Genomic DNA, 27792 nt, shown 5'->3' with positions numbered 1-27792 from the left:
AAATACCAACCTAATCGTTCTCTTTGCTCCTCCCAAGACCTTCTGCTCTCTAACTCCCTTGTCACCTCATCTAAAGCTTGTCTTCAGGACTTCTCCAGAGCTCTCCCATCCTCTGGAATACCGTACCCCAATCTGTCCGACTTTCTTCTACTTTGTACTTTCCACTTTCAGACGATTCCTGAAAACTCATCTCTTCAAAGAAGCCTATCTGGCCCCCACCTAACAACTGTACTTTTCTCCATTATCACATCCACCACAGTTATTACCTCTTGTATCTCTTGACCTTCCATCTTAGATTGTAAGCTCTAAGGAGCAGGGCCCTCTGATTCCTACTGCATTAAAGTGTGTTGTATTTGTACTGTCTACCTTCAAGTTGTTAAGCGCTGCTTAAACTGTTGGCGCTATATAAATCCTGTATAGTAATAATAATAATGGTCTGCAGAGAGTTTCCAAAGCATCATAGGGATCTCATTGTTAAAAGGTATCAGACAGGAGAAGGGTACAAAAGAATTTCCAAGGCATTATATATGCTATGGAACACAGTGAAGACGGTCATCATCAAGTGGAGAAAATATGGCACAACAGTAACATTACCAAGAACTGGACAAAAACTTATGAAAAGGCAAGAATAAAACTGGTCAGGGAGGCTGCCAATAGGCCTACAACAACATTAAAGGAGCTGCAGGAATATCTATGTCTGGGCTATGGGGTAAAATTGCAAGACGGAAGCCTTTTCTTACGAAGAAAAACATCCAAGCTCGGAGAAATTTTGCAAAAACACATCTGAAGTCTACCAAACGTATGTGGGAAAATGTGTTATGGTCTGATGAAACCAAGGTTGAACTTTTTGGCCATTGTTCCAAAAGATATGTTTGGCGCAAAAACACCACTGCACATCACCAAAAGAACACCATACCCACCGTGAAGTATGATGGTGGCAGCATCATGCTTTGGGGCTGTTTTTCTTCAGCTGGAACAGGGGCCTTAGTCAAGGTAGAAGGAATAATGAACACTTTCAAATACCAGTCAGTATTGGCACAAAACCTTCAGGCTTCCGCTAGAAAGCTGAACATGAAGAGGAACTTCATCTTTCAGCATGGCAACGACCCAAAGCATACATCCAAATCAACAAAGGAATGGCTTCACCAGAAGAAGATTAGAGTTTTGGAATGGCCCAGACCTGAATCGGATTGAAAATCTGTCGGGTGATCTGAAGAAGGCTGTGCACAGGAGATGCCCTCACAATCTGACAGATTTGGAATGTTTTTGCAAAGAAGAGTGGGCAAATGTTGCCAAGTCAAGATGTGCCATACTGATAGACTCATACCCAAAAAGACCGAGTGCTGTAATAAAATCAAAAGGTGCTTCAACAAAGTATTAGTTTAAGGGTGTACACACTTATGCAACCATATTATTTTAGTTTTTTAATTTAATTTCCCTCCACCTAAAAGATTTCAGTTTGTTGTTCAACTGAGTTGTACGGTTTATAGGTCACATTAAATATGGAAAAAGTTCTGAAATGATTTATCTTTGTCTCATTTTTTTACATCACAGAAACCTGACATTTTAACAGGAGTGTATATACTTTTTATACCCATTGTATATAATAGGATGTACCATAGGCACGCACAGTGAGGACAGTTACATTTTAAGGGATTCTGACCTTTTGGGATTCTTCATTTCCTCTGTGACAAAGTTCAGTGTGTCCCATCCAGAGTAGGAATAAAGTGCAGAGTAGAGGGCTAGAGCCATCGATCCCACATTAATTGTTGACCCTTCAAAAGGATTTTGGAGATTTTCTGTCTCGCCTAAGAAAAAAAGAGAGAAAAACTAGTCAGGTTATGTTGAAATGGGCTAAAAAGGAACAAAATTCCTGCACTAAAATATTGTTGAACAGATTTCACCATAAGTGTTGCTAGATCTGAGAACCTGGGGCATGTTTCTAAGGTATTCTACCCCCGGACTAGCCAGACGTTAAACAAAGTGGGTCAATCTGAATATCAGAGTACATCAATACCAGGTGGAGTAATATCCAGCCCAATCATGCCTTTGTTGTACTGGTCCAATGTCACAGACCCAGGAACTGGAAAGAAGATGTGTGGGTCTTCTGCAGTGTTTCTCAGGTGCTCCCACTGATCCCCGACAAAAGGAAGACAGAGACTACTGGCTACCAATTGTGGCATAGGCTACTGAATACCAAAGATACCACTGAACACAAATGTAATGCAAACACACCACCAGAATTTAAAAGGGTAATCACCACAGACAGATAAGGTGAGCAGACAGGAACTACTGACTACCAGTGGGGGCACAGACCACTGAAAATCAATTTTATGGCGGCAAACATACCAGTGATCATCAATCCTATAGGGAGACACTCAATATTTGAAGGTGCACTTACTGTTGAACACTGCACTCTGTAAGATGTGCTGTGCATTACATAGTCCTGTCCCAGCACTCTGAGTGCTGCTCTGTATACACTATAATTTACATTGACTGTTTTTATTCACTACAAAGTTTCCAATACTGCACTCTATATGTTATGATAGAGTGCATTACAAAGTCCTTACTGCTTTACTCTATATGCTCCATGGTCCTGGCAGGTGCACTGTATATGCTATGTTGTGGGTTACATAGTCCTGAACCATTCATTTTATACATTATGTTGTATTTGTTTTATATTCCTGACTGCTGTACTCTGAATGCTATGTACATTAACCACTTGCCGACTGACCGCAGTACATATGCTGTGGCAGGTCGTCTGTTTCGTGCAAAATGACGTACCTGTAGGTCATTTCATGCAAAAGCTGCCGGGGGCGCACGCACTGATTGGCCACAGGGGGAACTAATCAGTGGGTCCGGCGGACGCAATGTCTGCCGGCCATCTGCGATCGCTCTCCAGAGAGGCAGGACGCCGGTCTGCCAATGTAATGAGGCAGATCGCTGTCCTGTTAAGTATGAACAGAGAAATCTGTGTTCCTGCTATGCAGGAACACAGATCTCTCTGTTCATACAGTGAGTCTATCAATCACACAGTAAGAAAGCACCTTCTGGGGACACACTTAACCCTTTGATCGCCCCTGGTGTTAACCCCTTTCCTGCCAGTGTCATTAGTACAGTAATGCCGCGTACACACGGTCGGATTTTCCGACAGGAAATGTTTGATGGGAGCTTGTTGTCGGAAATTCCGACCGTGTGTAGGCTCCATCAGACATTTTCCGTCGGAATTTCTGACAAACAAAATTTGAGATCTGGATCTCAAATTTTCCGACAACAAAATCCGTTGTCGTAAATTTCGATTGTGTGTACACAATTCCGACGCACAAAGTTCCACGCATGCTCGGAATCAAGCAGAAGAGCCGCACTGGCTATTGAACTTAACTTTTCTCGGCTCATCGTACGCGTTGTACGTCACCGGGTTCTTGGCGTTCGGAATTTCCGACAAGATTTGTGTGACCATGTGTATGCAAGACAAGTTTGAGCTAACATCCATTGGAAAAAAAACATGGATTTTGTTGTTGGAATGTGCGATCGTGTGTACACGGCATAACAGTGCATATTTTTAGCACTGATTACTGTAATGTCACTGGTTCCCAAAAAAGTGTTAAAATTGTCAGCTAGGTGCCTGATCTGTCCACTACAATGTTGCAGTCCAGCTAAAAATCGCTGTTCGCTACCATTAATAGTAAATACCACCAAAAGAAAGCTCTATTTGTGGGGAAAAAAAGGACATCAATCTTATTTGGATACAGTGTCGCACGACTGCGTAGTTGTCAGTTAAAGTAATCAGTGTCATATCGCAAAAAATGGACTGGTCAATAAGGGGATAAAACCTTCCGAGGCTGACTGTTTTAATGGCAACAAGGCATCCTTACATTGAAATAACAAGACATTGAAAGCCTGTAATTTTGGTGCACCCTGATATTATGGGTGCAATTTTCCAAAATAGTTCAATTGACCTTTAATTTTATTTAATTTTTTATTTTGTAAATTTTTATTTTGATTCTAATATTGTACACTTGATTTATATGCTTTCTTGTAGATCATTATCTGACCTAAAATACTCCTGAAGAAGGGGGTCACCCCGAAACATGTAGAGTGTACAACTGGAAGAACAAATCTCTGCGTGTAATGGCGCTGGATCATCTCTATATATATCTAAGTTCTTCCAATTTGTGTCAGACAAGTGGATACTCCATGATTAGTAACATCCAATGCAATTTATCTACTATTGAAGGCTTTTTATTATGTGTGTGTTTGTTCATAATAAATTGATATATTTTTGTAAACTGACTGTTGTAAGTTTATACTGTACCACGAGAGTCCATGTTGCCTCCACAACTGTCCAAATTTCTATTTCTGTATGTAAAGCCAAAACTTTTTTTGTGGTTTGGATAGAGCAGAGAATGGTTATGACCCCTGGCTTTTTTTATATTTGGTCTGTGTTCTATCATGAAGATTTGTTGTCTAAAAGACACAGCAGAAAGTAAGCAGAGATCTCTCCAAAGTGAGGGGATTTCCCCTCTGGGGGAACAACTGGAATAGGTGTCCCCATTAGGAGATTTTCTCTTAACTTTTTCCTTACTTTCTATTTCTGAGACAACTCAAAACTTTTGCACTTCCCATCATTTTCTCTACCAGAGACAATGGTCACTAGGACCAATAGTGAACAATAATCTAATTTAGTAGGAATACAGACAACAATAAAAAAAAACAAAAAAAAAAAAAAATAAATAACACATTAGATGTTCTAATCCCTCTAAATGTAGCACCCTTATTGTTGCTTGACAAGCCAGGTCCTATGCTAGAGGGACACACATATTAGGATGGTATTGTGTCGATCAGCTCCGTACTTCCAGGCCAGAGACCTACCAGGGGCTAACATGAACTCACACTCCAGAGGAGTCACATATGGTGACAGTTCGTTGATATCTGATCAGGTCCCTTGAGAACCATGCCACATACCCAGCCCAAAATCTGCAGGGATACAGGTCTATAAGTACGTGTGTCTGTTACAGGACCTGACAACACCACCTGGCAGGCCGATCCTTCTTCTCCCAAAAGCTTCTATTTCCCCCTACTGGGGCAAGTCCTTCCTTACTCTTTTCATGAGCCATAGGCCACACACTGACCAGCAGTAAAGAAGAATAGTCCATCTTCCTCCTTTTTCACTTGCTTTACTGGAACACAAATGATAACCTAACTGTCCAAATTTCAAATGAGAATTACCATTTCAGAGCAGCAATTTCCATCTTTTGCTCACTAAATGAGGTATGCTAAAAATGTTATGCTCCCTAAGTGTAGCCTACTTTGGGGAAAGGTTTCCACAGTGTTTTCCATCAGGGAAAGTCCAGTATACAGAGCTCTTGCATCTTGACACAGAAGGCCCTCATTTTTCCATAAGGGCAGGAACACTGTGCTACCTCTTTGCAGTAAACCACTCACTTCACCAACCAATCCTCTAATCACCTGCCAGCTCTATATGTGCCCTCACTCCAGAGTGAGGGGCTGACAATTCCCATTCCCCTACTCAAGCCCTTCTACACACATTTTATCCAAAATTCTAAAAAAAAATTTACTTTACATTTATTTTTCAACTTTTTTATACAAAGGGAGCTGACAAAATCTCTGGAATGACAGTATGCAAAAGTAATGACAGCACTGCTTTATGGAGACATCTAGGGTATAAAAAGACCATTATGTCTCATGAAGATTGAAAACAAATTGTCACCAGATTCCTTCTCCCCTAGCACCCAACCCAATCCAAAAGTGACCTTAATTCATAGCCAAAAAGAGATGCCTAGTACACAGTACTTTTAGTCCGATCGTCCAATATTCTGATCATTAGTACACAGCTTTTGAGAGCTGATCATGACAGTTCATGTGAAAATATCTGAAGGGACCAGCACAAAAATAATTCTTGTACGATTACATAACGTAAGATTTTTCTATAATCAGTACAGGATTCATCCTTAAAAAAACGGAAGACCAAGACCACGCATGCTCGGAAATGAAAGAATACATTACAATACAATACAATACATTACATCACTTCCAAAATTATATTCTGCCATATGAGAATTTTCGTAACTTTAGTAACCTATTGGTTTTCGATATAAAACAATCAATCTTGGGATATTCTTAGCGTGTGTACAAGGCTTGAGACTCATTCAGAGATCTCCCCACTAATTGTTCTGAATGTAAACATGAGAGATAAGATCAGCAAGAAAAGAGCCTTTGTAATTTTAATTTCTAGAAGGGAATGGTTGCTTTGTACAAATAAGGGAGAGATAGCCATTGTAGAAGAAGGTGCAGTCATGTAGGTAAGATGTCCTTGGAAGTCAAAGGTTTATACGGAAATGATGATCTTACCGTAACTGATCTTCACAAGACCCACAGAAATTATCATCAGGAGGGCCATAATCTTTGCATATGTGAAGATGTCTTGAACTCTTGTTCCCCATTTCACATTGACACAATTAATGAATGTTAAGGTGCCTAAAGAGAAAAGAAAAAGTTGTATAATTAAAAAAAAAACTGTGTCTACACCCTGACATCTATAAGTGGTCTTCTTGAATTTTAATAGAGCACTTCTAGGTTTGGTTTGCAAAGCCAAAGTGATGCAGTAATTATGTAAATTATACTACATTCAAATTATATTTTACACACTAAAAGAAACTCCTTAAAAATGACTAAATATACAGTTACAATACACACGTAGATACGTACTTTTTAAAAAAAATTGTTATTATTATGACTGTCCTTTGTGTTTCCAAAGATACCATAATGCAATGCAAGCTTTCAATTCTTTCACTAGTGAACTGACAAGGGGTAGTGCTTAGTCTTAGTGGAGAGCCCTAGGTTTCCACTATGGCTGCCAGGTGCTGGAGCACATCTAGACTGATACCAGTCTAGGAGTTGGCTGCTATAGTAGAGCTGTACAGTAATGAATGAATCTAGTGTCACAAGAATCCTGTATCTTGTGTCCAGGTGTGTTGAAGCCCTGGATTAAGGTGGTACTATCACTCATCATTATGTAGTAGTTGAGAAGGAGAGATTGAAGTACAGCCGAATGAGGCAAAATATGGTGCAGTAAGAATAAGAACTTTGCTTTTCAAATATCCTATCATGTGTAATGATGTTTAAAAATTAGGAATACTCTTTGATCCTTTAAGCAGATGTTAGTTAACCTCAATTCATTGCTTGCAACTGAAAACCCAAAATTCCAAGGGTTTTAAATTGGAAAAAGGCTTCACTGTGGAAAAAAGCAACATGTGGACAATCATATTATTGATATATCGAGGGCAGCTACCCACATGTAGAAAAGAATGGTTTAAATAACCAGTAAATCTATTATGCAGGGCTAACACTACAAACATAGCAGGACATGAGGCCACTATGGGGACCAGAAACATGGGAGGGATCCAGAGGATGGAAAAAAAGGATTGTAAAATTATAGGCTCAGGGGTTGAAAAGAACAACTTACTGTGAATTCAACAACAAGAATAAAGTGAATTTGGCACCAGGAGGAAACCTACACAAAATTAGACTGAATATGTCAGAGTTGTAGCTGAATGTGACATCCCTCTCTTTTGGTATGCTGTACAGTCTCAGCACAGGAGTGATTCATAAAGAGCATAATTCCCTACAATAACATAAGACAGCTACAGATAAACAGATGTGAAGATTTACAAAAATTAAACTTTATCTTTTCTGCTTTCCTCTGGTATCCAGCTTAAATTTTTCTCTTAATTTCCTCTTATGTTGCTTATGATTTTCATTTATGTTTTTAAAAATGTATGTAGACCTTAACAATTAAACTTTTTTCTCTCTTTTGATTTGTTAAAGGATGCGTTGCGTCCGCCCATGTGGCAGAGGCAAACAATATGGTGACTCAGTTGGAGCAGGCCAATTTTGCAGGCTATCACAGGCTGCCAATCCACCCTCAGTAACAAGATCGATACCCTGCAGCTGGAGATCTGTCTTATTAGGAAAGAGTTTGACAAGGTCCGTCATTGCCTCACGGAGGCTGAGCACCAGCTGGGGGATACAGAAGATATGGTAAGAGACCACTCAGCACACCTGAAAACCCTCCAGGTGAAAGTGAAGCACCTAAAATCCAGGACAGAGGATGCAGAGAACCGCAATCGGCGGAACAATCTCCGGATTATAGGACTGCCTGAGGGATCAGATACACAGAGTGGCTGCTCCACACGCTCTTCTGCCAGACATCTTTCTCATCCTTTTTTGCTGTGGAAAGGGCCCACAGGGTGCTGTCTGCCCGAGGCCCTCCTGGGGCACCGCCTCGCACTTTTATTTTTTGGCTATTAAACTTTCGTGACCGGGACATGGTCCTAAGAGAGGCCGGCAAGCTTGATGTCATCCGCCACGAGGCTGCAAGGCTTATGTTCTCTCCAGACGTCCCGGTGGGTACTCAGAAGCTCAGAAAATCCTTTGATCTGGTGAAGCAGTCCCTAGGTACCAGAGGTATGAAATACAGTTTGCTGTTCTCAACGCGCCTTCAAGTACAAGATGGTGAAATGATTCGCTTTTTCACACTGCAGGCAGTGGATTAACACTTTACCTAACTTTATCTCCTGTTGCTTTATCTCGCCTTGTGAAGGGACTTTGCCTATGCTAAATGCACAATATTGATGCCACAGATGCTTGCCACCCCCGCTTCAGAATTTTTTTATTACCAGCTCTTATTGGGGTGTAGGTGACAATACCTGTGAGTAATGCATGGCCTCCCTAAATGTTTGCACAGGCGCTACGGCTGCTGTACAGGATATACATGGACTGTGATTTTCCTCATGCCCTGAATGCACCTGCTCCTCCTATAACTGTACTGGACACAAACCCCCTTGTCTTATGCTCTACTTTGAAGGAGAGGGAGAGGGGGTCACCCCTCCTCCAGCTTCCGCTAACCACGCTTATGCTATACAGTGGGGCAAAAAAGTATTTAGTCAGCCACCAATTGTGCAAGTTCTCCCACTTAAAAAGATGAGAGAGGCCTGTAATTTTCATCATAGGTATACCTCAACTATGAGAGACAAAATGTGGAAACAAATCCAGACAATCACATTGTCTGATTTTTGAAAGAATTTATTTCCAAATTATGGTGGAAATTAAGTATTTGGTCAATATCAAAAGTTCATCTCAATACTGTCAGGAGGCACAGGCCGCCTCCGTCCGACGGGCTCCAGGACGCATGCGCAGAGGACTCACGCTACGCCGTACACCCGTTCGCGGCCCGATGGTGCGGCGTGCGCGGGTGCACGGCGGTCCCCGTGTGCGCGCCGTGGCCGTGCGGGTGCCCGGCAGCACGTCACGCTGACGCGCTCGCCGGAGGGCTACATCTGATGGCTCCAGCACCCAGTCGGGTTGCTGATTTGTCGTCAGCTGTACCCTGTTCCCTGTACCTGCTACTATTCCCTGTATAACCAAGTGACTGTGTGCTGAACCCTCTGCCTGATTAACGGATTACTCTCTCTGCTTGCCTGATACCCCTGACCTCTGCCTGATTACCGGATACTCTGCCTGCCTGATACCCCTGACCTCTGCTTCATTAAACGGACTCTGCTCTGCCTGATACCCCGGTACTGACCACTGCCTGAATTTCGGACTTTTGCTCTGCTTGATACCCCGGTTCTGACCTCTGCCTAAACTACGGACTTGCGCTGCCTGATACCCCGGTTCGGATCTAACCACTTGTCTTTGCAGTTCCTCAGTACCCAACGGCTACCCGGACCTCCCTCCGGCCCTTCGGGAATCCCACCACTACCGGAAGTCCGTGCCTCCGCGTGCCCCCAACTCCTGTATCACTTCCAGGGGTCGGGTGCGAGTGGTCATAAGGGCGAGCCGCTCTCGGCATCTTGGCCTCGGTGAGTATAAGTCTTGACAGTACAAACCAGCCAGATGTCCGAGGCCGACAGAGCGCACTCTCCTTTGGAGATCCTGTGTCAGCAGGTTTCCACGCTGGCCGACTCAGTTCAGAAATTACAGGAGGGGTATACTCAGATTGACAACCGCCTCCAACAAATTACTGGGGTACTCCCTTCTGCCGCTGCAGCTCCCGTACCCAGCAATGAAGGTCCGCTTCCCCAGGCCACCACCAACCCTACAGTTGTCATGGCGCTTCCTGAACCTAGGGTCCCTACACCTGAACGGTTCTCAGGGGACCGTAAAAAATTCAGGGCGTTTAAAAACGCATGCTCTCTTTACTTGCCCTTCAGCCCCGGACGTTCGCATCGGAGATCGTCAAAGTAGGATTCGCAATCTCACTGCTGTCAGAAGAACCTCAGGCTTGGGCCCACGGCTTAATGGAACAAGGAAGTCCTGTGTTAAACTCCATAGATACCTTCTTCGAGAGTATGTCCAAACTCTATGACGACCCTCAGCGGAAGGCTACAGCTGAAGCCATCTTACATCACCTGTCCCAAGGGAGGAGACCAATTGAAGACTATACGGTAGAATTCCGTAAATGGGCAGCCGACACAGATTGGAACGAGTCGGCTCTGCGCTACCAGTACCGTCTAGGCTTGTCCGAACTCCTCAAAGATGAACTAGCCAGAATGGAGACTCCCGATTCCTTGGAAGAGTTAATTCAGGCAGCTACGAAATTGGACAGGCGCCTGCGGGAGCGTCGCTCAGAGCGGTTCCAGGGTCCACACCCTACGTGGACGCCATTCAGAGCCTCACCCATGCCGTCACCATCTCCTACAACACCTCCCGAAGCTGAACCCATGCAGCTAGGCCTGGTCCGGGCCCCACTAACTTCAGAAGAGAGGCAACGCAGACGGCAGTCCAATTTGTGTCTTTATTGCGGGGGAGCTGGACACTTCTTGCGCAGCTGTCCAATAAGGCCCAGTAAGTCTTTTCAGCCAAAATTGATGAATTACCAAGACAATAATGCTCCAAAGTCTTACGTGATGTTGTTTGTTTCCCTGCAGCTACCGGAAGGGGAGTCTCGCCTACCCGCCATCATTGATTCGGGAGCTTGTAGCTGCTTCATGGATGCAGCCCTGGCCCGCAGCCTGATTACCGGATACTCTGCCTGCCTGATACCCCTGACCTCTGCTTGATTAAACGGACTCTGCTCTGCCTGATACCCCGGTACTGACCACTGCCTGAATTTCGGACTTTTGCTCTGCTTGATACCCCAGTTCTGACCTCTGCCTGAATTACGGACTTGCGCTGCCTGATACCCCGGTTCGGATCTAACCACTTGTCTTTGCAGTTCCTCAGTACCCAACGGCTACCCGGACCTCCCTCCGGCCCTTCGGGAATCCCACCACTACCGGAAGTCCGTGCCTCCGCGTGCCCCCAACTCCTGTATCACTTCCAGGGGTCGGGTGCGCGTGGTCGTAAGGGCGAGCCGCTCTCGGCATCTTGGCCTCGGTGAGTATAAGTCTTGACAAATACTTTGTTATATATCCTTTGTTGGCAATGACAGAGGTCAAACGTTTTCTGTAAGTCTTCACAAGGTTGTCACACACTGTTGCTGGTATGTTGGCCCATTCCTCTATGCAGATCTCCTCTAGAGCAGGGATGTTTTGGGGCTGTCACTGGGCAACACGGACAACTCCCTCTAAAGGTTTTCTATGGGATTGGGATTGAGATCTGGAGACTGGCTAGGCCACTCCAGGACCTTGAAATGCTTCTTACGAAGCCACTCCTTCGTTGCCTGGGCGGTGTGTTTGGGATCATTGTCATGCTGAAAGACCCAGCCACGTTTCATCTTCAATGCCCTTGCTGATAAGAGGAGGTTTGCACTCAAAATCTCATGATACATGGCCCCATTCATTCTTTCATGTACACGGATCAGTCGTCCTGTTCCCTTTGCAGAGAAACAGCCCCAAAGCATGATGTTGCCACCCCCATGCTTCACAGTAGGTATAGTGATCTTTGGTAGCATTCTCTCTCCTCCAAACACGACGAGTTGTGTTTCTACCAAACGGTTCTACTTTGGTTTCATCTGACCATATGACATTCTCCCAATCCTCTTCTGGATCATCCAAATGCTCTCTAGTAAATCTCAGACGGGCCCAGACATGTACTGGCTTAAGCAGGGGGACACGTCTGGCACTGCAGGATCTGAGTCCCTGGCGATGTAGTGTGTTACTGATGGTAGCCTTTGTTACTTTGGTCCCAGTTCTCTGCAGGGCATTCACTAGGTCCCCCTGTGTGGTTCTGGGATTTTTGCTCACCGTTCTTGTGATCATTTTGACCCCATGGGGGAGATCTTGTGTGGAGCCCCAGATCGAGGGAGATTATCAGTGGTCTTGTATGCCTTCCATTTTCTAATTATTGCTCCCACAGTTGATTTCTTCACACCAAGCTGCTTGCCTTTTGCAGATTCAGTCTTCCCAGCCTGGTGCAGGTCTACAATTTTGTTTCTGGTGTCCTTTGACAGCTCTTTGGTCTTCACCATAGTGGAGTTTGGAGTGTGACAATTTGAGGTTGTGGACAGGTGTCTTTTATACTGATAACAAGTTCAAACAGGTGCCATTAATACAGGTAATGAGTGGAGGACAGAGGAGCCTCTTAAAGAAGAAGATACAGGTCTGTGAGAGCCAGAAATATTGCTTGTTTGTAGGTGACCAAATACTTATTTTCCACCATAATTTGCAAATAAATTCTTTCAAAAATAAAACAATGTGATTGTCTGGCTTTGTTTCCACATTTTGTCTCTCATAGTTGAGGTAGACCTGTGATGACAATTACAGGCCTCTCTCATCTTTTTAAGTGGGAGAGCTTGCACAATTGGTGGCTGACTAAATACTTTTTTGCCCCACTGTATGTGTGTGCTTTTGATGTCATTCTGATGCCCTGTACACACGATAGGATTTTCCAATGGAAAATGTGTAATAGGACCTTGTTGTCGGAAATTCCGACCGTGTGTAAGCTCCATCACACATTTTCCATAGGAATTTCCGACACACAAAGTTTGAGAGCTTGCTATAAAATTTTCCGACAACAAAATCCGTTCGTGTGTACACAAATCCGATGCCCAAAGTGCCACGCATGCTCAGAATAAATTAAGGAACGAAAGCTATTTGCTACTGCCCCGTTTATAGTCCCAACATACGTGTTTTACGTCACCACGTTCAGAATGATCGGATTCTCTGACAACTTTGTGTGACCGTGTGTATGCAAGACAAGTTTGAGCCAACATCTGTCTGAAAAAATCCATGGATTTCATTGTCGGAATGTCTGATCAATGTCCGACCGTGTGTACAGGGCATTACTCTGCTTTAGTCCTGTTGGACTCTTTTTGACTATTTTATACGTTTCTATGCAACACTCTACCCAAGTTTGTGCCCCCGGCTTAGGCTGGGTGATAAAACCTTCTACCCTGAGCTCGTTGGCAGCACCTCTTTTAGATTAGTATATCTGTGCCTTGATTTTTTTTTTTTTTTAATCAAATAATTTTTATTTTTTATTATTAACCGGTTCAATACAGGGCAATTTCACCCCCTTCCTTCCCAGGCCAATTTTTAGTTTTTAGCGCTGTCGCAATTTAAATGTCAATTGCGCGGTCGTGCGACGTTGTACCCTAAAAAAATTGACGCCCTTTTTTCACCACAAATAGAGCTTTCTTTTGGTGGTATTTGATTACCTCTGCGGTTTTTATTTTTTGCGCTATAAACAAAAGAAGAGCGACAATTTTGAAAAAAACACAATATTTTTTACTTTTTGCTATAATAAATATCCCAATTTTTTTTTTAAAAAACGAATTTTTTCCTCAGTTTCGGCCGATACGTATTCTTCTACATATTTTTGGTAAAAAAAAATCACAATAAGCGTATATTGATTGGTTTGTGCAAAAGTTATAGCGTCTACAAAATACGGGATAGATTTATGGCATTTAAAAAAAAAAAAAATGTATTTATTTTATTAGCGGCGATCGTGATTTTTTTCATGACTGCGACATTATGGCGGACACATCGGACACTTTTGACACATTTTTGGGGCCATTCACATTTATACAGCGATCAATGCTATAAAATTGCATTGATTACTGTGTAAATGTGACAGGCAGTGAAGGGGTTAACCACTAGGGGGCGGGGAGGGGTTAAGTATGTTTCCTAGGGATTGATTCTAACTGAAGGGGGAGGGGACGCTCAAGGGGAGGAGACCGATCAGTGTTCCTCCATTCTGGGAACACAGATCGCTCTCCTCAGAGCTGACAGGCTGTGGATCTGTGTGTTTGATGGAGATCCCATCTGTGGACGTCATATGTCTATAGCTGGGTAATGAAGTGGTTAAACCTTCATACAGATATGTCACATTAATCCATGAAGTATCAAAAATAGGAAAACACATAAAACAGATAAACCTTGCACCTCTCGGACTAAAGTAGCTTAGCATATAATAAGCAAAGCATTTTAGATACATAGATACATTTTACACAACAAGTTGTTCACCGCTAATTTCAAACTTTAAACTATGGCAGCTTCCTCTATAGAGCATCAAGTTATATTTCTATCAAGCACTAATTTTGTCTCTTCTACACCTCACTCCTCTACTTCTACTATTTGCCCCCATCTATCTCTTCTACCTCACTCCTCTCTACTAGGTAAACCATCATATAGCTGATTACTAGGATCTATCCAGCATGACCATATTTTACCAAACCTTTGGGGTGTACCTCAATGTTTGTATGTTATTTTTTCTCTTTTGAGTGTGTAATTAAGTTTCTCAACCCATTATTTAGGGGGTTGGAGGATCAGAAGATGACCATTTTTGTAAAATAACTTTACGTGCTAAATATAGGGATCTTAGCCACATAGTGTGCTTGTCTACTGGCAACGTTCCATCAGGAATTATTCCCAGTAGTGCAAGTTTAGGCATTCCTATTATCTCAGTGAAGCATAATAAATTTAAGGTTACAAATATTTTTTCCTAGTAACGATGAAGCTTTGGGCATCGCCAAAGCACGTGGATAAGACAGCCATTAAATAATGAGCATCGCGGGCATAATGGTGTTGTGTATTTTCCCAAAGCATAGAGTTTTTGTGGGGTATAATGAGCCCTATGTATAATAAAAAGCTGCGATAGCCTTTGGGAGGGTGAGAGAGATGTCATGGGAAGTGTTTCCAGGAAACATGTCCAGTCCTCCTCATCTAGATCCTCTGTGTCTCTTTGCCACCTTGCAAAACTATTTCCATGTTTTTCAGTGTTCTCTATTTGTAAATTAGAATAAGGATCACCTATTAATCCTCGTTTCGTGCAAGAAACCGAAGTTGCCTTTGATAATATTTTAGAGTATTTATACTGTAGTTGGATTTTCGAGTTCTGAATCTGTAAAACATGGCGTATTTGAAGATATTGGTAGAAGTTTTTGTTCGTTAACTGATAGCGGTCTTTTAATATATCAAAAGGAAGTAAAACGTCCCCTTCATATAACTGATATAGAAATATTATACCAGCTTTTTTCCAATCCGAAAATTCTGAAAGTTTATTCAGTTTGTAAAGGTAGTAGTTGTCCCATATAGGCATATGTTTTGTATAGCCCTTATGTTGAGCAATAGTTTGGACTGCTCCCCATACCCTATGAATCAAATAAAAAGTAGGGAATTTTCTTTTATTATAAAAGTGGTGAGCTACTATTAGTTGAACTAAAGGGTGTTTTTTAAATTGTGATATTATTATCTTCTGTGCAGGATCCTGCATGTCCACTACCTCCCAGCCATGACAGTGTTGTAATTGTGTTGCAATAAAATATAATCTTGGATTGGGTATCACAACTCCCCCCTTATCTATGGGCTGTTGTAATGTTTCTAATCTAATTCTAGGTTTTCCACCCCTCCACACAAAGTCCCTAAAAACTGAATCAATGGTCCTAAATAATCGCAACGTCAACCATATGGAAGAGTTGTGTAATACATATAGCATCTTGGGCATCCATACCATCTTCGCCAAGTTCGCCCTCCCTACCATGGACAACGGGAATTTACTCCATGTTTTACTCAGTTGACTAAATTTGACAATAAGAGGGAGAACATTCCTGTCTGTGTATTCTGTGATATCTGCAGGGCCGTCTTTAAGGCAGAACAAAAGGGGCAGCTACCCTGGGCCCTGTCATTGTTGTGGGGCCCAAGCAGCTGCCTCATACTTGACAACTATCCCAGTTTAAATTCCCTCGTCCCTTGAGGTTTTAGTCTCGTGCTGTGTCCTGATATCTCAGTGTGAAGTTCTGTTACTAATGCTGCCCAGCTCTGCCCTATTGTGTACAGATGACTCACCTTCAGACCCTGTGTTTACATGTAAATACCGGCATTGTTATGTAAATAGCAGCGGCATTCATATGTAATTGGTGGCAGACCGGCAGCATTCATATGTAAATAGAGGCGGTATTCATATGTATATCATGCCCCCCTGAAGTCATATCCACCATCACCTATACTGAATGCTGCCCACTGGGGAGATAAAGGGGCATGCTTGAAAGTCCTGCCTACAACTGTGGTAATTAAGCCTACCTAGCCTGTTCTGCAAAAGTAAGCAAATTAGTGTGGGGAGGGTAGTGTGGGGTGTACAGAGGTAGGCAGAGATGTTATTACAGTTTGGAGTGCACAGATGAGCAAGGCGGGGATTTATAGAGGTAAGGAAGGTGGGCACAAAGATGAGCAGAGGAGGCAGGACTGACGAGCAGGATATCAACAACAGCTGAGTAACTGTGGAGAGAGATGGGAGCTGGAAATTAGCCGACAGCTGAGCGGCCAGCTCAGAGAAGGAAGGGCTGAGCCCAGCCCTGACGGGGGGACTGGTATGTACAAGTTTTCTTGGTTTATTGTTTGAAGGAATGTGATTTATACCTTATCTATGATGCTGCTTATTGCTCAAAGTTTGTACATCAATTTATTTTATGCCTATGGTTGTATTTGCCTGATGTGATTTCCCAGCGCCTAGATGTCTCTTCCTCACAGAGCTTAATATTTTACCCCCCTTTTCTATGGCTCCGTTGACTCTAATTTCCTGGAATGTCAGGGGCTTAAATTCTAGAAATAAATGCTCCTTAGTATTTAATTTGATTTTGAAAATGTATCAGCCAGATATTTGCATTTTTGAGGAAATACACCTCACTGGTAGCTGGGTCCTGAGCCTATAAATACTCAGGGTGGGCCATTATTATCATGCCACCTATTTTATCCAATGCTCTGGGAGTAAGTGTGCTTATATGCAAGAACCTCGCATTCATACTCCTGGACTTACATCTGGACCCCGAAGGGAAATTTGTGGGTATTCACGCTGTTATTGCAAATGTGCCCCCACTAGCCTCCCTTTCATTGTTAGCCAAGGTAACCCAGATTATAGCGACCTTATATCAAAATATAGTTTTGACTGGAGATTTTAACATGACACCTTGTCCTCATTTGGATAAGCTGACTCTGGATACAGCTGTAGACTCCCCACTCTCTAGATGGGCCTCTACATTTGGATTCACAGATATTTGGAGATTGAAATATCCCCTCCTGAGGAGTTATACGAATCGATCTTATTTATGTCAGCAGCCCTGTTCTAGCCAAAGTACTAAAGGTCTCTATACTACCAAGAGGGATATCTAATCATGTGCCTCTTTTGCTGTGCCTTATTGTGCTGCATGCCCCTACTGACTGCCTGTGGCGCCTGTCGCGCTACTGGGTCTCAGATGACCGTATTGTACCAATTGCAGGATCGGCTCTTTGAGCATATTGGGAGGTTAACTCGACCACGTCAGACCCAACTTCTAGTTGGGAGGCCTTTAAGGTCTACGTGCGAGGTCACTATCAATCAGCTATAGGTTTGGCTCGGTGGGACTCTAAGGCTGCTCTGACCCAAGCTGAGAAAAGGGCCACTGTACTGGAGACTCAATACTCTACCAATAAGGTGAGGCCAGGCATAGGGATCTGCAGGGTGCTCTCTGGGAGGTGATGCTTCTCCGGGTTGCAGTTGCTAAAAAAAGAGTTGCTACACCAATTGCAATAGATTTTTGAGCAGGGTAAGCTCAAAATATCTCAGGGAATTTCAAGCTATTACCTCTTTTGTCTGGACGGGCTTGACTCCCCACATAGCCAGGACTACACTACAGCTTTCATTATCGGAAGGGGGCCTAGCTTTGCCAAATTTTAAGAAATACTATTGGGTGGCGGTAATGGTCACTGTGGTGGTTTACCCAAGACCAATCTAACCAGTGAACTTGGAGGAAGCGCTCCTTGGGTCCTTTTCAGAACTCAGAAATTTGTTGTATAGAGGCCTGCGATACAGTACCCAGGTTACGACACCCAATTTACTGACGCTGTGGTTCTTGCTACACACTCAGTTGAAATTCTTTTCATAGCTAAGAATATAGACAGGACTCTATCATCTGTTTACCTCTGACTTACATGTAAAGACACCACAGAAATGACAACAGTGTTTCAAGCTTGGCCGTATGATATACCAGCCCTGACAGAAGAAGACTAAAGTGAAGGTCTTCAACAATACATTCCACTCATGATCTTGATCAAAGACCGCTTTGTGCAATAACGATTTCTGCACAGAGTGTATTATACGCCCCAAGGACTATCAGTCATCTATCCTAATGTAGACAATATTTGCCCCAAGTGCAGGCAGTCTATGGGGAATTTTATTCACATGATATGGGTATGTTCGCTCATACAGACCTATTGGCAGGCAGTGGTTGCTGACATCAGTGTGGTTAGTGGAGTTACACTGGAACAGATCCCTTAATGCTTCTTCTGGGCATTACTGATAACCTACCTACTAAAAAGCATACCAAAGGATTTGCATTCTATGCTGCTTACTATGCTAGGAAGATTATCCTATCCAAATGGAAATGCCAGATCCTTCCTTGATCTCAGCATGGAAATCTTAATAAAAATGCAACTCTGCCTTTGTACAAGTTGACTTATATGGGGTGTAACTGTCCGAAGAAGTTTAACAGAATATGGTCCGCCTGGGTACAGGTTAAACAACTCACAATATAAGATAACTAGTAAGCCACTCTTTTGTGATACAATGTATTTTAGGCATTTTATATTCCATTACTCCCTCTCATATTTTGTTATGCTTAATGTGTTTATCTGGCGCCGTCTATCCCTGCCCCCCCATTCCCCCCCCCCCCCCTTGTTTTCCCTCTTTCTGGATCTGGCCCTAGGAGCTATTATGCTGCTTTTTGCCCTATTCCCCCTCCCCCCTTTTCTTTTCCACCCTTCTGAGAGGGTATTATTATGTGAAGGGGATAGAGGAACAGAGGGAGCCCCCTTTATATACATGTTGCTGTTTTAATAAGAGTATTGATAAAGAACTTTCACCAAACTTACCTATATATGAAGGTATGAGATTGCCTGTTTTTGCTCTTTTCTACTTATGTAAATGTATGTTATGTCTTGTCACAATGTGCACTATATCTATGTTCCCATTTACACATGTAATCTGCTGTAACTTCAATAAACATTCCTTCTGTTAAAAAATAAAAAAAATATATAGGGTAGGTTTTCTGAATTCACTGATTACAGTGTATAAGGTATAGAACATAAAATGTGCAATAAAGGTAAATGGAAATAAAACGGTATAAATTAATACTTACATACACAAGCTGCAGCTATTAATCTAACAGCTGCATATGGAGGTTCACAGAATGGGAAGATTGGCTGAACAATATAATTGGCAAATGTAATGGCAATAATTGCTTGCGTCGTAGGCTCTATGATTAATAAAGATGACCACAATCTGATAAAGGCAGTAAATCCTCCAAATGCCTCCAGTATATAAGCATAGCTTGCACCAGACTTTATGACAGATGTCCCAAGCTCTGCATAACACAGTGCTCCAAACATAGAAAAGATGCCCCCTAGTGTCCAGACAATCAAGGACAGTCCAAAAGATTCACTGTACATCAGAACTCCCTTTGGAGATACAAAAATCCCAGATCCAATCATGTTCCCAACTATTAAGGAAACTCCATTGAACAGTGTGATCTCTTGTTTCATTTTCATTTTGTCCTTCTCATGAGTTTCTATGCTTTTTTTCGTTTTCTTGATTTCATTTTTTTCAACCTGCTGCTCACAGCAAAATAAAGTCCACGGCAGTGACATATTGATTTTTATCCAGGGTCAGCTTGAAATGAGAAAAGAAAAAGATAATAGTGATAATTAGGAGTGTCTTTAGGTATGAATAATGTAGAAAATATGTACTCTAATATGTAGCAGCATATAATCTAGCTGACTCCCACTAAAATATTTATTAATGGGACCTAGATTCACTAACCTTATCCTTCCTATATTGGTAGACAAGTAAATTATGAATGTTATAAGATTTACAGTAGGCATCCTGTAGGTGCACTTTAGCTCAAGCCTATTTTTTGCATCTATCACACAGTGTATCTTTGGAACAGTGCTTCCTGTTCCTAGAGCCTGCCCCTAGGGCGTCACCAATGTAGTGGGCAGTTTATGCTTATCAAAGCCCTGATAGTCTCTTGAAACTCCAGAATGGAGGGTGACTAAGCATTATCACATTTGTGGAAGCTGCCCAGCTTCCTATAATTGGAAATTATACACTAGCATTATATATAGAGTCTATTCAAATACTATGAAACAGGAAAGAATATTCTCCAATAAAAAAGGAAAAATGTGTTATTTCATGCCACTTCATTGGGGTCCTTTTGGTGACGCAGTAATGGCAATACTGGGTGGCTCCTAGATACTCCCAGTTCAAGAAAGTGGGTACTTGAGAAAGAACTCTGGTAGGAAAAAAGATCCATACAAACTGGCAGGGAAAATCCACTGCGGGGGGAGGTCGGGGGGTGTAATCATTGCTGGTATATGAACACCAGTCGCCATCTTATTCTGCCCAATGGGGAATTTTTCAAACCTAAACATTTTGCTAATTGCAAAACCAAAGGAGTAGTTTATCTACTCCTCTATGACTGTTCCTGTTTTTATGTTGGCAAGACGAAAATGGAGCTTTGGCAAAGGGCATACAGGCATGTTCTGAGTATGTGCACTTGCAATCCAGAACTTCCATTGGGGAGACATGAGTCTTCCATTCATGAGGGGGTTTTCCAAAAATCTCCTTTGTTGACCTGGATCGGGTTCACTCCGGAAAACGGGGAGGTGATTGGAACAAAACCCTCTTACAACATGAGCCACGCTGGATATTTAGGCTGAATGCCACATCTCCCCCAGGTTTGAACAAATCCATTTTGTTCAGACCATTTCTTGAGGGTTTTCAATCAGGGGCATTCGAAATTGCCATGTAAATCAATATTGGTCTACATATCATGCTCTATTTGATATCTGGTCTTTCTAGTTCCTTTTATCATAGGTTTCCATAATACATTTTCTTTTTAATATCTTTTGAGTTGTGATAGATTTCTATTACTATGGTTGCTGTGATCATTATATTCCATTGTTATTTTAATATATGGATATATTTTTGAGCATTGTATAAGCAATTTGATTTACATTTTTTCTGTGTCTTATTCCATCCAATTGCTGCTGTAGCGCTTTCCTTGTATTCGAGCACTAGGGGGAGTGCCCAGTCTTTCCCGTTCTCTCATCCATCCAGTGCACGGAGGCCGCCCTCTGCCGCTGACTGGCTGGCGGGTGATGGGCTTTTCTCTAGCCTATGACAACGGAACATAAAAGCACCTTTCATGCCTCTAAGTGCAGTGGTTAAAAGATTTAATGCAGGCACAGGCCGCGCATCTGAGGCTCAGGGGGGATGGTCCATGTCCCAGCCCCACACGCACAGACTGGTACCTGCATATTATCCATCAATCAGCTGGATAGTATGTAATTGAGATGCCTGTGGATCAGTGTCAGCATTGCTGCTCGGATGCCAGACAGGTCTCAGAATCTACCGGTAAAATGTCATCTCTTATTCTTCATTCCACCAATTTGTGTAAACCGTTTTAGGTGTACCCTAACTTTATGTTATACTCTGCTCCCTTAGACATGGTACTTGGAGTCCTGTAGGATACTTTTACCTTACCCCAGATATTTTGTGAAAATACCAGGACTGATCCCTCCATGTGCATTCACTCTTGGTGGTTGAGTCATTTAACTCCTCGCAGGCTGTTGAGTAAGTGCAATAAAGACAAACTTTTTACTAATGTATTACATCCATGTTCATATGGTTTGTATCTCCATTGCAATATCAATTTAACTTTTTTACTTTTAGATGATACATTTACACCTTGGTTAACTTTCGTGCCTCAATTCTGTGGACACTATTGTGTCTATATACATCTCTAGAAATCAAACTAAGCCGTTTTATTGATATGCTTGAGCCCATTATTTGCTTATATTAGTGGTTTCTAAACATATTAGTTACACGTATATTTAATATATATTTTCTAGACTAGACTGGGTCTATCATAAATGGACACTAAGTACCTCTGGCAGGGACTCCTACTCATACCTCTGTGGCTGGGGAAGCGGGTATTCTTGTGCTTCCCCCCTGGTTTTCCATCCAAAACACAAAGCAGCAATAGGATAAGCATTTTCTTTTAATTGTTGATACAGTTCCATGCTTAAATTCCTCTCACCCTAACGGGTTAGTGGTTATTTACATATTTTCAACCAAAACCTTTGTTGCATATATATTATGGTTCTAATATAATCTTTTGTATTATGGATACTTTTTGACATTTATGTGCCCCTGAAAAAGATTGAGTTACAATTTATGAATTCAAAACGCGTCGGTCCATTATTGTCTTCTTTCAAACTGTATGGTGACTGTTTGCCCAGTCATCAATCATGTAAACTGCATGTGATTTTTAACTGTGTTAAAGTTATTACTTTTTAACTTGTTTCAATAAAATATACCTTTTATGTACTTTGTTAGTTGTGGATGTCCTACAAAGTCCCATTCAGGGGGTCTCTTTTGTTTTTGAGCTCTGGCAGGAAAACTTGAATGAGGCTTAATAGTGATACAAAGGGAAGAAATAAGTGCAGGGAGGTGTTAAGTGGATCTGTGGCAAAAGATTATCCAGAACAGGTGATATGGCACTGCTCAGTAGTATGCTGCACATGTGCAGTAGTATCTAAGGAACAGGAGGGCAAAGTGTGTCAGCTAGAGTCTTGCTTTTTGTTGTGCAGTGTGTTTGGTTTGTAATCCTGCAATTCAGTTGTGGATATCGACGGTGAAGAGGCACCTCATGGATCAATGGCTTGAACTCAGGCAAACCCGCTCTGTGTGTCTGTAGATGCATGTAGATGCAGATGAAGACTGCCGAACCCGCTCTGTTGGGCTGGAGATGCTGCTGCTTAGGCCACACTGGAAAGCGAATGTGGGCTCAGCACACTCGCCACGTCCTTGCGCTTCCTTCCCTGGTCTGGTGCCAAGAGCCCTGAACTTCCTCGGGCAGCCTGCTTTTCCACTTGTCGCCCAAGGGGCACTTCTACGCCAACCATTAAAAATGGGAGACACCATTTTTTTTCCTGTCTTTGTTATTTTTCTGTTATTTTAATTTCAAAATAATTATTAAAAATAATTTTGTTGTATAGAACAAGGGGGTATAAATCTTAAAATGCATTGATTATGCTAATGTTCTTTGAGCTGTATGCATAATTATTTTTAGCTGGGTTTCCTCAATAATACAGAATACAAATCCTATAGTGGCTGAGTGAGTATGATCAGCATGCAATATAGCATTTATTGATAGATTTTACTGATGTGGGTTCAATGTCACTTTAATAAATGCACCCACATTAAGAAATCTTTCTATCTATCTATCTATTGATTCTATTTTCTGCTCTTCTTGGTAATAAGCATGGCTGGGATAGCTGCAATGTGATCCTGCAGGTATGACTGGTACTTGGCATGTAACTCTGATGTTGCTTCACGTGCTTGCTTAACTGGCCTTCATCTCCAACTGTAAACAAGTCTTCAGGTCTTTCAGGTTTTATTCCCACTGGAAGAATTTACAGTATGCCTTATTTCCAGAATATGTTTTTTTAGATTTTACTTGTCCAATTAGTATAATTGATGATATGACTGATTTCCAATTGCTGGTATCATATCATTATTATATGCTAGTGGCTCTTTTGTATATACTACAACAGGGGTAGGCAACCTTCTGAGCACAGGGTGTGAATGTTGAAATTATGTGGACGTGGTTATGCTTTGAACTCTTGGTGACCACAGTTTTTTCATTGTCAATATTAGGTTGAGGATGTATACCTTTGACTGTGAATGTAAAACTGTTCTCACATTTTATCGTACATTTTTTTTTTTTTTGTAAAACTGCTTTAATAAATATTTGATATATTTTTAGTAGATAATGCCTTTTCCTATATCAGGGGTACTTTTAAAATCCCATTTTCTACATATTTTTTGGTGTACAACAAAACAATGTGAAAGAAGAAGCAGCAGCACACAAAAGGTACAGGGCATACCATACACCTACAAACATATAAAGCATATGCCATGCTCATATAAACAAGTGTGAAATATTCATCAACTTAATAAAGTCCAACATTGAAAAGAGAAAAAAAAAAAAAGGGGGTTTGTTTAAAAGGAAATAGAGCACCAAAAGTGGTGCTTTAGTTTACAATTAGACATATCACAGAGTGCTAGACCGATTAACGGTCAATGTTTAGTTTTACCTGGTGCCGGCGTCCATGTTTAGCATGAGCTCCCTGACTGCTAGCAAGCATCTGAATATGTGGGGTTTAAATATCCCTCCCCATGGCACCAAAATGCTGTGCGTGTCATCACACTGCACCTGGAGCCAAGCGGACGTAAAAGGGAAGTTCCTGGTCCAAGGACTGATGACCCGGAACCGGAAACGACAGACCGGAAGTAAAACTACTTCCTGTGTGCCCAAAACAGCACTAAGACTCCCTTTGGAGACAGTGCTGAGCCAAGAAGGAAAACTTGGACAGTTGGAAAGATGGCTGTGGGATATGGTTATACCGGTATGCCAAGGACTATAAGGAGACCTCAAGGCGGGCGTATACCGGGTTGGCAACCCCCAGGAAAGAAAAGCCCAAGGGGGATGTGTGTCCAACCTAGTATACACCCTTGGGCGTCCATACGGGGATCAAATGGCACTGAACTGGGGGGGGGGGGGTTCAGTGCCATTTGATCCCCGTATGGACGCCCAAGGGTGTATACTAGGTTGGACACACATCCCCCTTGGGCTTTTCTTTCCTGGGGGTGCCACGTTTCTGTACAGTACAGTTACAGTACTGACACCTGTGCTGATTTTCTATAGTGGTGGAGTCAATTTAATATTGTATTTAACTAAAGAATTACTAATAAGTAATATTAAGATTGCACTACCAGTGTACATGGACAAACAAATATACAAAACAGACAAAAAACGATAGATAGATAGATAGATAGATAGATAGATAGATAGATAGATAGATAGATAGAATATTTCCAATGTTACAAATTATATTAAAGTATTACAATCTGCATTTCAGTTTAAAAAAAGAGAAGTGATTAAATACATATACTATTTAAAGACATACACCACCTTGTGTCTTGAGTGTTTATGATACATTTTTTAAATTTTACAATATATGTTAAAATATGACAATCTGCATTTCAATATATTTTATAGAGCCAAAATATCACATTGCAACTCCAATATAATGGAATAGATAGATCGATAGATAGATAGATTATATATATTCCATAGGAGTTTAATATAGATTTTAATATTACAACGTATGTTAAAATATTACAATCTGCATTTTAATACATTTTATAGAACCAAAATATCACATTACAACTCTAGTGTAGAATAGATAGATAGATAGACAGATAGATAGATAGATAGATAGACAGATAGATAGATAGATAGATAGATAGATAGATAGATAGATAGATAGATAGATAGATAGATAGATAGATAGATAGATAGATAGATAGATAGATAGATAGATAGATAGATAGATAGATAGATAGTTTAATATAATATTTCTAATGTTACAAATTATATTAAATATTACAATCTGCATTTCTATTTATGGGACCACAAATCTATTTACCAATCAATTATAATGAAGTGCATAGAAACATTTAAGAAGATGACATGGATTACATAAGTATTACATAGGTAAACTGACATACTGTATATTTTGACAAACATGTAAATAGATGAGATTTAGATAGATAATGAAGCGTATATGAAATAAGTAATATAATATTTTATTACATCAGCTTTGAATTTCAGTGGATTTTATAAAACCCAAATATTGTATCAAAAATCAATTACAGTGAAGTCTATTGCATTAATATAAATTCAAAATGAATATATGTAAGTGAGAAGAACCTACCTTTATCGTTACTTATTCACAAATATATTCTTCTTTTACCAAACAGTGGAAGCTTCCATTGGAGAGGTAGAGGAGCGAAAGTTTGGTTAGCACAGCTTTCAAGTAACAGATGATTTGTACAGCAACAAACAGCTGAGGGTCTGCCTGATAAATGATATACCATCACCTTGTCAAGAAGCCACAAGTCCTCTAGTTTATTTTAGTCTCACAGCATGTACTCTAAACTAACCACAACGACACAAGAGAAAGACACTGGCTTCCTATTCTTAGTACATCCGCTCAGATTGTTTCTAGCTAGAGGAAGTTTATACCTACTGTCAGACACACTGGGGCTGATTTAGTAAAGTCAAATTTCTATCACTTGGCATAGGGATTTTCACCTAGCTTGTTGCCTGTTCATTGACGGTCTGGACTCTTTAACCCGGGATTACGTGTGGCAGCTAGCTCCCAGTAAGTTATCCAGGAACAATTAGCGCAACCATCCTTACTTTTGCAGTCCTTTAATTTTAGGTACTGGTATTACTGTTTACCTGTTATCGCTTCCTTTCCTTATAGGTGCCCCGGGTTTCAGGTGGTTATCTTCTACTATGTTTCCACCCTTCGCCGGTAGTCCCTAGTGTTACTTTTGACAGCCACACTACGGCATCCGCCCTTCGAGTGGTACCTTTCCCGGGAACATTCAAAATTCTTATATCAGTATCAGGTATCATCGTGCCTCTTACTCACCCTATCTTTACACATGATCCCTTTCTCCCTCCTTCTTCCCCTTCCCCCCCCTCCTTCCCCCTTCTGTAGCCTCTTTCTTTTCCCCTTTCCCCCTTTTTCCCCCTTACCCCCCCCCCCTCCACTCGCTATCTTGCTCTTCCTTTCCCTTACCTCCCCCCCCCCTTCTTTCCTCCCCCCTCCACTCCTTCCTTCACTTCCATTGTTACCTAATTCCTCAATTTTTCACATATTTTATTATATATAGTATATAATTTACATCATATGATATTCTTTCAACTGTTTTTACAATTTTTTCACTTTTGTTCACATACTTTCTTACCCTTCTTTTCCAATGTGCACTTTGCACATCCCCATTATCTCACAATTCTCACTACAATATTCCTTCACTATTCCACTCCTCACACATCCACCTTGTTTTCAGTCTGGCAACTCCAGTATACTCAATCCCTTATTTTATTTACTCAGATCCTGATCCGTCATGTTTATAGCTCCCCCGGGTCACCGCGGGAGATCACTTCTTGGCGGCATGGCCCTGCGCCTGATGTCTGCTGGGACATGGGTAAGCAGATTCGCTCCCTCCCCCTTCTAATTTCTTATCAATACCTAGCTTAATTTTGATGCTTTATTACAAGGTTTTACTGCTCATGTCTTTCTGGCAATTACATTGTGTTCTGCTTGTCTCTTTTTTGATTAAACAGTTGAAACTTATCTACAGATTCCCTCCTGATGAAGTGGCTATGGTCCGTGAAACTAGTCGAGGATAATGAATTCTGTGATTAATCGCTAC

At 41.6% G+C, this 27792-nt stretch overlaps 1 protein-coding gene across 1 annotated transcript in view; it reads right to left on the bottom strand.

The window, feature by feature from the left end:
• Nucleotides 1–26446, bottom strand: part of LOC141146138 (Y+L amino acid transporter 2-like) — a 49764-nt gene extending 23318 nt beyond the window's left edge. Inside the window, exons 1-4 of the mRNA XM_073632894.1 lie at nucleotides 26280–26446; nucleotides 19574–20103; nucleotides 6373–6498; nucleotides 1664–1808 (exon numbers count right to left, since the gene is read on the bottom strand). Coding sequence (XP_073488995.1) covers nucleotides 1664–1808; nucleotides 6373–6498; nucleotides 19574–20081 — 779 coding nt within the window. The 5' untranslated portion in view covers nucleotides 20082–20103; nucleotides 26280–26446. The remainder of the gene's footprint in view (nucleotides 1–1663; nucleotides 1809–6372; nucleotides 6499–19573; nucleotides 20104–26279) is intronic.
• Nucleotides 26447–27792: the final 1346 nt, after the last annotated feature.

This window comes from Aquarana catesbeiana, linkage group LG05 (assembly GCF_042186555.1).
Source record: "Aquarana catesbeiana isolate 2022-GZ linkage group LG05, ASM4218655v1, whole genome shotgun sequence".
NCBI lineage: Eukaryota > Metazoa > Chordata > Amphibia > Anura > Ranidae > Aquarana > Aquarana catesbeiana.
The sequence above is the reverse complement of the archived record's forward strand: the minus strand, read 5'-3'. Positions and strand labels throughout refer to the sequence as shown.